The sequence below is a fragment of the Triticum dicoccoides genome, chromosome 5B, assembly GCF_002162155.2.
Source record: "Triticum dicoccoides isolate Atlit2015 ecotype Zavitan chromosome 5B, WEW_v2.0, whole genome shotgun sequence".
NCBI classification, from domain to species: Eukaryota; Viridiplantae; Streptophyta; class Magnoliopsida; order Poales; family Poaceae; genus Triticum; species Triticum dicoccoides.
The window spans coordinates 480510546-480522030 of NC_041389.1; the positions used below are offsets into that span (position 1 = coordinate 480510546).

General features: G+C 45.0%; 1 protein-coding gene across 1 annotated transcript; it reads right to left on the reverse strand.

The window, feature by feature from the left end:
- Window positions 1–691: 691 nt before the first annotated feature.
- Window positions 692–1742, reverse strand: LOC119305830 (non-specific lipid transfer protein GPI-anchored 2-like). Its single transcript, XM_037582243.1, has 3 exons — window positions 1400–1742; window positions 1215–1292; window positions 692–1123 (listed from the first exon to the last, which is right to left on the reverse strand). The coding sequence occupies exons 1-3, from the start codon at window positions 1740–1742 to the stop codon at window positions 957–959; spliced, it is 588 nt and encodes a 195-aa protein (XP_037438140.1). The 3' UTR covers window positions 692–956.
- Window positions 1743–11485: the final 9743 nt, after the last annotated feature.

Consider the following 11485-nt stretch of genomic DNA (forward strand, 5'->3'; position numbering starts at 1 on the left):
ATCATGCACAATTTTTTTAGACAAGGGCATTATGGTTTTAGTGGTGGGAGTAGTGCTGGGAAGGTATTGGCTAAGGGTTTTGGGAGGATCATATGTCATGACCAAAAGAAGGTGGCGCAGCCATTACTCACTGAGCGTTGAGTCATCTCAGAGAGGTCGTGTAGGTGTTTGCTAGCGTCATAGGACAGTGTGTGGAGGTTTGTCTTTGGCGGATCTCGTGGGATTCGATTGGCGTTTGTCTTCGATGGATTCACATGGATCCGGTGTTCGTTCGTCTGTGTTCCTGTGTCTAGACTTAAGGTTTGCCCGGCTTTGGTGATGGATGGTTGATGACGGCGGCACGCCTTCGGCTCGCTGCTTGTAGTCGTCGCTAGATGGTGAAAGAACCTGAATGTAAATTTTACTTCTGGTAGTTGATGAATAGATTGTAAATTTTTCTCGTAAAAAAAAGGAAGAAGCATTGCCTTCCCTGGGAGAGTGGCAGTGGTGAGTACCATAGGAACCAATCCTTCCAAGACAAATTCTGAGAATGGAGAAACTCGGTAATATGGGTAAAGTACGTTGACTATGTTCTATTGACACCTTATGTACATGGGTAAAGTAACCTTTTTAGAACCTCCTGTTCGACTTAATGCATGCACTTGGATATAGGCAGATTATGTATGTCATGGTCATACACGCAAGAAACACCGAAATAACCAATTTAGTTCTAGAATTTTGCTAATAAAAGAAACAAAGGATTTGCTAATACTCATCTATTCCTCTGTAAACTTTATCTAACTCCTACCTATTTGATTAACAAAGAGAAAACCCCCTATATATTTAGTCTATTACTATATAATTACATGTTGCGAACAACATATATGTCACGATTTAATTTAAATTCCAATCTGCAGCTAATACTCCTAATCTGCAAGTCCTGAGATCATATCTTATCATGGCTGCAATTTCCATCTTCAGGCCACGGCCGCGACCATGCCGGCAGCGACGGTGAAGAGCACGAGGGCCATCTGCGCCGAGGATTGATCACTGCCGGAGGTTGTTGTTGTTGGTGGTGGTGGCGGTGGCGGGGAAGTCGACGACGGCGCCGCAGGAGACGACCGTGGTGGTTCTACCGATCCTGCTGCATCATAATATAGTCAAACCAAAGCTCTGGTCAGACATCGACCGAAAGTTTCTCCTATCAATCTCGGTGTCGAACGACCAGTACATACCGGAAGGTGGCTGCGCCGCCGGCGACGAAGCCTTGGGTCCGGACTCCGGCTCGTAGGGAGGAAGCACCACTCCTTGCACTGCAAAATTCATCGATCAATTAGTCGATCGGATCAGAGTTCAGTCGCGCACGTAGGCAGAGAAGAGTTCGATCGATCATGAGAGGCTTTGTATGGTGGCTACTTACTGTCGCAGAGCTGGATGGGCGGCTGGACCTGGCCGCAGCTGGTGGGGATCTCGAGGGCGTGGGTGACGTTGACGTCGTAGCCGGTGGAGCGGCCGTAGACGCCGTTGGCGATGTAGCAGAGGCAGAAGGGGTCGGCGTTGAAGGCGGCGCTGTAGGCGTCGCAGCACGCGGGCGAGGCCGCCGGCGCGCCCTCGTACATGAACGCGTGGCACGCCAGCAGGCCGCCCAGCGTGTCCTGGCAGTACTCCGTGCCGGGCGCCGCCGACGCGGAGGGGGCGAGCGCCGCCGCGGCGAGGGCGGCGAGCGCGAGGAGGAGGGGAGCAAACCTGGTGCTAGACGCCATGTCGATTGATCGGCGAGTTGCTCGTTTCTAGATCGTGATTGAGGTGCACGTATGCATGCAGGGGCGCGCAGCTTATTTATTGATGGGGCGTAGGGGTTGGTAGAGGGGTCAGCGTAAGAGGATTTATATTTTGAACGAAGACATTGCGTCGTGCAAGGAACAGACAAGTCAATACACAATACTCTCGCTATTGTACGCCTCCGAGAAAAGTAATTCTACCGTGTGCATAGATATCCGCGCAAGTAGCAGCCCTTGATCAATTTTGGAGGTTCGAATCCATGCAGTCCTAGTTTCAAAAAAGAAAAGAAAAAGAATCCATGCAGTCCTGGGCTCGCAATATTTCACGTGCATTGCTTATTTTATTATTACTGATTTTTTTAGATTATATTTTGCTGAAATTTATTTCCCTGTATTCTGTCAAATACAGTATGTCATACTATCAGCCAGTCCTTATTCTCCACACAGTGTACTTTTTCTAGGGACTCCACACAGTGTACTTCTGGCAGAGATTTCACCAAGACTTGCTCCACCCACTGTACCATAATATGCTACACCCTCCGAAGCTTTTTCACATTAGTTTCATGTTTGAAATCATTTTATCTTACGAAACAAAGTGAAATTTAAGATCTGTTTGCATCTTTATGTTGTTGGTGACGAGGGTTTTGACCAAGAACACTCTTGAATTTATTTTGCGCCCTCTCCTCCTCCAGAAAATATATTGTGGATGGGAACCTAGCCAGTGGCAAGAGCATGGTTGTGTGCCTTGGCAGACCCAAGTTCGAATTCTGTGGGCCGAATTTATTTGGTGGATTTAAAACTTGGTGTCTCACACCTTCCTTCTTAATTATAATGCCACGGGGCTCCTCCCCGAAGGTCTAATTTAAGAAAAAACATTGCGAAGTTTTAATTTAAGTACTAAAACATAGTGGAACTCTACAAAACTGTTAAACTCGTATCATGTTTACTGTATCAAAACATGGTAAAACTCTATGAAACTGGTAAACTTGTTTCATGTTTGCTGTATCGGGACATGATGAAAATCTCCAAAACATGGCGAAACTCTATGAAAGATGGTGAAATTATTTGAAACATGCTTTTCGAAGTATCTTAAACAGAAAAAAAAACATTTTGTTTTTATCAAGTTTCATATATGCCATACGTTAGATCATTGCACATTTTGCACTGCCAAACGCATTCATATAGAGTTTCTTTCATATTCGTAGCAAGAGCTAAGTTTACATTTTAATGAAGCTGATAATAGTGCACTAATCCTTATTGTAAGATGTTGCTTCTATCGTGAGAGAAAGTAAAAAAATATCAAGTGACAAAAAAGGAAGAGAAAAGTGTCAAGGGACACAAAAAATGTTGGGGAACGTAGTAATTTCAAAAATTTCCTACGCACACGCAAGATCATGGTGATGACATAGCAACGAGAGGGGAGAGTATTGTCCATGTACCCTCGTAGACCGTAAGCGGAAGCGTTATGACAACGCGGTTGATGTAGTCGTACGTCTTCACAATCCGACCGATCCAAGCACCGAACGTACGGCACCTCCGAGTTCAGCACACGTTCAGCTCGATGACGATCCCCGGGCTCCGATCCAGCAAAGCTTCGGGGATGAGTTCCGTCAGCACGACGGCGTGGTGACGATGATGATGCTCTACCGGCGCAGGGCTTCGCCTAAACTCCGCGACGATATGACCGAGGTGGCATATGGTGGAGGGGGGCACCGCACACAGCTAAGGAACGATCCGTAGATCAACTTGTGTATTTCTAGGGTGCCCCCCGCCCCCGTATATAAAGGAGCCAGGGGGGAGGAGGCGGCCGGCCAAGGAGGGCGCGCCAAGGGGGGAGTCCTGCTCCCACCGGGAGTAGGGCTCCCTTCTTTCCTAGTTGGAATAGGAGAAGGGGGGAAGAGGAGGAAGAGGGGAAGGAAAGGGGGGGCGCCGCCCCCCTTCCCTTGTCCTATTCGGACTAGGAGGGTGAGGGGCACGCGGCCCCCTCCTGGCTCCTTCTCTCTTCTCCCTCGTGGCCCAAGTAGGCCCATTAACCCCCCGGGGGGTTCCGGTAACCTCCCGGTACTCCGGTAAAAATGCCGATTTCACCCGGAACCATTCCGATGTCCAAACATAGGCTTCCAATATATCAATCTTTATGTCTCGACCATTCCGAGACTCCTCGTCATGTCCGTGATCACATCCGGGACTCCGAACAAACTTCGGTACATCAAAACTTGTAAACTCATAATAAAACTGTCACCGAAACGTTAAGCGTGCGGACCCTACGGGTTCGAGAACTATGTAGACATGACCTAAAACCATTCTCGGTCAATAACCAATAGCGGGACCTGGATGCCCATATTGGTTCCTACATATTCTACGAAGATCTTTATCGGTCAAACCGCATAACAACATACGTTGTTCCCTTTGTCATCGGTATGTTACTTGCCCGAGATTTGATCGTCGGTATCCAATACCTAGTTCAATCTCGTTACCGGCAAGTCTCTTTACTCGTTCTGTAATACGTCATCTCATAACTAACTTATTAGTTATAATGCTTGCAAGGCTTAAGTGATGAGTATTACCGAGAGGGCCCAGAGATACCTCTCCGACAATCGGAGTGACAAAACCTAATCTCGAAATACGCCAACTCAACATGTACCTTCGGAGACACCTGTAGTACTCCTTTATAATCACCCAGTTACGTTGTGACGTTTGGTAGTACCCAAAGTGTTCCTCCGGTAAACGGGAGTTGCATATTTCTCGTAGTTACAGGAACATGTATAAGTCATGAAGAAAGCAATAGCAGAATACTAAACGATCAAGTGCTAAGCTAACGTGATGGGTCATGTCAATCACATCATTCTTCTAATGATGTGATCTCATTAATCAAATGACAACACATGTCTATGGTTAGGAAACATAACCATCTTTGATTAATGAGCTAGTCAAGTAGAGGCATACTAGTGACTATATGTTTGTCTATGTATTCACACATGTATCACGTTTTCGGTTAATACAATTCTAGCATGAATAATAAACATTTATCATGATATGAGGAAATAAATAATAACTTTATTATTGCCTCTAGGGCATATTTCCTTCAGTCTCCCACTTGCACTAGAGTCAATAATCTAGATTACATAGTAATGATTCTAACACCCATGGAGTCTTGGTGTTGATCATGTTTTGCTCGTGAGAGAGGCTTAGTCAACAGGTCTGCAACATTCAGATCCGTATGTATTTTGCAAATCTCTATGTCTCCCACTTGGACTTGGTCCCGAATGGAATTGAAGCGTCTCTTGATGTGCTTGGTCCTCTTGTGAAATCTGGATTCCTTTGCCAAAGCAATTGCACCAGTATTGTCACAGAAGATCTTCATTGGTCCCGATGCACTAGGTATGACACCTAGATCGGTAATGAACTCCTTCATCCAGACTCCTTCATTTTCTGCTTCAGAAGCAGCTATGTACTCCGCTTCACATGTAGATCCCGCCACGACTCTTTGTTTAGAACTGCACCAACTTACAGCTCCACCGTTTAATAAAAACACGTATCCGGTTTGCGATTTAGAATCGTCCGGATCAGTGTCAAAGCTTGCATCTACGTAACCATTTACGATTAGCTCTTTGTCACCTCCATATACGAGAAACATATCCTTAGTCCTTTTCAGGTATTTCAGGATGTTCTTGACCGCTGTCTAGTGATCCACTCCTGGATTACTTTGGTACCTTCCTGTCAAGCTTATTGCTAAGCATACGTCAGGTCTAGTACACAGCATTGCATACATGATAGAGCCTATGGCTGAAGCATAGGGAACATCTTTCATTTTCTCTCTATCTTCTGATGTGGTCAGGCATTGAGTTTGACTCAACTTTACACCTTGTAGCACAGGCAAAAACCTTTCTTTGCCTGATCCATTTTGAACTTTTTCAAAATTTTGTCAAGGTATGTGCTTTGTGAAAGTCCTATTAAGCGTCTTGATCTATCTCTATAGATCTTGATGCCCAATATGTAAGCAGCTTCACCGAGGTCTTTCATTGAAAAACTTTTATTCAAGTATCCCTTTATGCTATCCAGAAATTCTATATCATTTCCAATTAATAATATGTCATCTACATATAAAATCAGAAATGCTACAGAGCTCCCACTCACTTTCTTGTAAATACAGGCTTCTCCAAAAGTCTGTATAAAACCATATGCTTTGATCACACTATCAAAACGTTTATTCCAACTCCGAGATGCTTGCACCAGCCCATAAATAGACCGCTGGAGTTTGCACACTTTGTTAGCACCTTTTGGATCAACAAAACCTTCTAGTTGCATCATATACAACTCTTCTTCCAGAAATCCATTCAAGAATGCAGTTTTGACATCCATTTGCCAAATTTCATAATCATGAAATGCAGCAATAGCTAACATGATTCGGACAGACTTAAGCATCGCTACGGGTGAGAAAGTCTCATCGTAGTCAACCCCTTGAACTTGTCGAAAACCTTTTGCAACAAGTCGAGCTTTATAGACAGTTATATTACCATCAGTGTCAGTCTTCTTCTTAAAAATCCATTTATTCTCAATGGCTTGCCGATCATCGGGCAAGTCAACCAAAGTCCATACTTTGTTTTCGTACATGGATCCCATCTCAGATTTCATGGCCTCTAGCCATTTTGCGGAATCTGGGCTCATCATCGCTTCCTCATAGTTCGTAGGTTCATCATGGTCAAGTAACATGACTTCCAGAATAGGATTATCGTACCACTCTGGTGCGGATCTTACTCTGGTAGACCTGCGAGGTTCAGTAGAAACTTGATCTGAAGTTTCATGATCAATATCATTAGCTTCCTCACTAGTTGGTGTAGTTGTCACAGGAACTGGTTCTTGTGATGAACTACTTTCCAACAAGGGAGTAGATACAGTTATCTCATCAAGTTCTACTTTCCTCCCACTCACTTCTTTCGAGAGAAACTCCTTCTCTAGAAAGGATCCGAATTTAGCAACGAAAATCTTGCCCTCAGATCTGTGATAGAAGGTGTACGCAAAAGTCTCCTTTGGGTATCCTATGAAGACACATTTCTCCGATTTGGGTTCGAGCTTATCTGGTTGAAGTTTCTTCACATAAGCATCGCAGCCCCAAACTTTAAGAAACGACAACTTTGGTTTCTTGCCAAACCACAGTTCATAAGGTGTCCTCTCAACGGATTTCGATGGTGCCCTATTTAACGTGAATGCGGCCGTCTCTAAAGCATAACCCCAAAACGATAGCGGTAAATCAGTAAGAGACATCATAGATCGCGCCATATCTAGTAAAGTACGATTACGACGTTCAGACACACCATTTCGTTGTGGTGTTCCGGGTGGCGTGAGTTGCGAAACTATTCCGCATTGTTTCAAGTGTAGACCAAACTCTTAACTCAAATATTCTCCTCCGCGATCAGATCGTAGAAACTTTATTTTCTTGTTACGATGATTTTCCACTTCACTCTGAAATTCTTTGAACTTTTCAAATGTTTCAGACTTGTGTTTCATTAAGTAGATATACCCATATCTGCTCAAATCATCTGTGAAGGTGAGAAAATAATGATACCCGCCGCGAGCCTCAACATTCATTGGACCACAAACATCAGTATGTATGATCTCCAACAAATCAGTTGCTCGCTCCATAGTTCCGGAGAACGGCGTTTTAGTCATCTTGCCCATGAGGCACGGTTCGCAAGTACCAAGTGATTCATAATCAAGTGATTCCAAAAGCCCATCAGTATGGAGTTTCTTCATGCGCTTTACACCGATATGACCTAAACGGCAGTGCCACAAATAAGTTGCACCATTGTTATCAACTCTGCATCTTTTGGTTTCAACACTATGAATATGTGTATCACTACTATCGAGATTTAACAAAAATAGACCACTCTGCAAGGGTGCATGACCATAAAATATATTACTCATATAAATAGAACAACCATTATTCTCTGATTTAAATGAATAACCGTCTCGCATCAAACAAGATCCCGATATAATGTTCATGCTCAACGCTGGCACCAAATAACAATTATTTAGGTCTAATACTAATCCCGATGGTAGATGTAGAGGTAGCGTGCCGACCGCGATCACATCGACTTTGGAACCATTTCCCACGCGCATCGTCACCTCATCCTTAGCTAATCTTCGCTTAATCCGTAGTCCCTGTTTCGAGTTGCAAATATTAGCAACAAAACCAGTATCAAATACCCAGGTGCTACTGCGAGCATTAGTAAGGTACACATCAATAACATGTATATCACATATACCTTTGTTTATTTTGCCATCCTTCTTATCCGCCAAATACTTGGGGCAGTTCCGCTTCCAGTGTCCAGTCTGCTTGCAGTAGAAGCACTCAGTTTCAGGCTTAGGTCCAGACTTTGGTTTCTTCTCTTGAGCAGCAACTTGCTTGCCGTTCTTTTTGAAGTTCCCCTTCTTCTTCCCTTTGCCCTTTTTCTTGAAACTGGTGGTCTTGTTAACCATCAACACTTGATGCTCCTTCTTGATTTCTACCTCCGCAGCTTTTAGCATTGCGAAGAGCTCGTGAATAGTTTTGTTCATCCCTTGCATATTATAGTTCATCACGAAGCTCTTGTAGCTTGGTGGCAGTGATTGGAGAATTCTGTCAATGACACTATCATCAGGAAGATTAACTCCCAGTTGAATCAAGTGATTATTATACCCAGACATTTTGAGTATGTGTTCACTGACAGAACTATTCTCCTCCATCTTGCAGTTGTAGAACTTATTGGAGACTTCATATCTCTCAATCCGGGCATTTGCTTGAAATATTAACTTCAATTCCTGGAACATCTCATATGCTCCATGATGTTCAAAACGTCGTTGAAGACCCGGTTCTAAGCCGTAAAGCATGGCACACTGAACTATAGAGTAGTCATCAGGTTTGCTCTGCCAGACGTTCTTAACGTCGTCAGTTGCATCAGCAGCAGGCCTGGCACCCAGCGGTGCTTCCAGGACGTAACTTTTCTGTGCAGCAATGAGGATAATCCTCAGGTTACGGACCCAGTCCGTGTAATTGCTACCATCATCTTTCAACTTTGCTTTCTCAAGGAACGCATTAAAATTTAACGGAACAACAGCACGAGCCATCTATCTACAAACAAACATAGACAAGCAAAATACTATCAGGTACTAAGTTCATGATAAATTTAAGTTCAATTAATCATATTACTTAAGAACTCCCACTTAGACAGACATCTCTCTCGTCATCTAAGTGATCACGTGATCCAAATCAACTAAACCATGTCCGATCATCACGTGAGATGGAGTAGTTTCAATGGTGAACATCACTATGTTGATCATATCTACTATATGATTCACGTTCGACCTTTCGGTCTCCGTGTTCCGAGGCCATATCTGTATATGCTAGGCTCGTCAAGTATGACCTGAGTATTTCGCGTGTGCAACTGTTTTGCACCCATTGTATTTGAACGTAGAGCCTATCACACCCGATCATCACGTGGTGTCTCAGCACGAAGAACTTTCGCAATGGTGCATACTCAGGGAGAACACTTCTTGATTATTAAGTGAGAGATCATCTTATAATGCTACCGTCAATCAAAGCAAGATAAGATGCATAAAGGATAAACATCACATGCAATCAATATAAGTGATATGATATGGCCATCATCATCTTGTGCTTGTGATCTCCATCTTCGAAGCACCGTCATGATCACCATCGTCACCGGCGCGACACCCTGATCTCCATCGTAGCATCATTGTCGTTACGCCATCTATTGCTTCTACGACTATCGCTATCTCTTAGTGATAAAGTAAAGCAATTACAGGGCGTTTGCATTTCATACAATAAAGCGACAACCATATGGCTCCTGCCAGTTGCCGATAACTTCGGTTACAAAACATGATCATCTCATACAATAAAATATAGCATCACGTCTTGACCATATCACATCACAACATGCCCTGCAAAAACAAGTTAGACGTCCTCTACTTTGTTGTTGCAAATTTTACGTGGCTGCTACGGGCTTAGCAAGAACCGTTCTTACCTACGCATCAAAACCACAACGATAGTTTGTCAAGTTGGTGCTGTTTTAACCTTCGCAAGGACCGGGCGTAGCCACACTCGGTTCAACTAAAGTGAGAGAGACAGACACCCGCTGGTCACCTTTAAGCAACGAGTGCTCGCAGTGGTGAAACCAGTCTCGTGTAAGCGTACGCGTAATGTCGGTCCGGGCCGCTTCATCTCACAATGCCGCTGAACCAAAGTATGACATGCTGGTAAGCAGTATGACTTATATCGCCCACAACTCACTTGTGTTCTACTCATGCATATAACATCAACGCATAAAACCTAGGCTCTGATACCACTGTTGGGGAACGTAGTAATTTCAAAAATTTCCTACGCACACGCAAGATCATGGTGATGACATAGCAACGAGAGGGGAGAGTGTTGTCCATGTACCCTCGTAGACCGTAAGCGGAAGCGTTATGACAACGCGGTTGATGTAGTCGTACGTCTTCACGATCCGACCGATCCAAGCACCGAACGTACGGCACCTCCGAGTTCAGCACACGTTCAGCTCGATGACGATCCCCGGGCTCTGATCCAGCAAAGCTTCGGGGATGAGTTCCGTCAGCACGACGGCGTGGTGACGATGATGATGCTCTACCGGCGCAGGGCTTCGCCTAAACTCCGCGACGATATGACCGAGGTGGCATATGGTGGAGGGGGGCACCGCACACGGCTAAGGAACGATCCGTAGATCAACTTGTGTGTTTCTAGGGTGCCCCCCGCCCCCGTATATAAAGGAGCCAGGGGGGAGGAGGCGGCCGGCCAAGGAGGGCGCGCCAAGGGGGGAGTCCTGCTCCCACCGGGAGTAGGGCTCCCTTCTTTCCTAGTTGGAATAGGAGAAGGGGGGAAGAGGAGGAAGAGGGGAAGGAAAGGGGGGGCGCCGCCCCCCTTCCCTTGTCCTATTCGGACTAGGAGGGGAAGGGGCGCGCGGCCCCCTCCTGGCTCCTTCTCTCTTCTCCCTCGTGGCCCAAGTAGGCCCATTAACCCCCCGGGGGGTTCCGGTAACCTCCCGGTACTCCGGTAAAAATGCCGATTTCACCCGAAACCATTCCGATGTCCAAACATAGGCTTCCAATATATCAATCTTTATGTCTCGACCATTCCGAGACTCCTCGTCATGTCCGTGATCACATCCGGGACTCCAAACAAACTTCGGTACATCAAAACTTGTAAACTCATAATAAAACTGTCATCGAAACGTTAAGCGTGCGGACCCTACGGGTTCGAGAACTATGTAGACATGACCTAAAACCATTCTCGGTCAATAACCAATAGCGGGACCTAGATGCCCATATTGGTTCCTACATATTCTACGAAGATCTTTATCGGTCAAACCGCATAACAACATACGTTGTTCCCTTTGTCATCGGTATGTTACTTGCCCGAGATTTGATCGTCGGTATCCAATACCTAGTTCAATCTCGTTACTGGCAAGTCTCTTTACTCGTTCTGTAATACGTCATCTCATAACTAACTTATTAGTTATAATGCTTGCAAGGCTTAAGTGATGAGTATTACCGAGAGGGCCCAGAGATACCTCTCCGACAATCGGAGTGACAAAACCTAATCTCGAAATACGCCAACTCAACATGTACCTTCGGAGACACCTGTAGTACTCCTCTATAATCACCCAGTTACGTTGTGACGTTTGGTAGTACCCAAAGTGTTCCTCCGG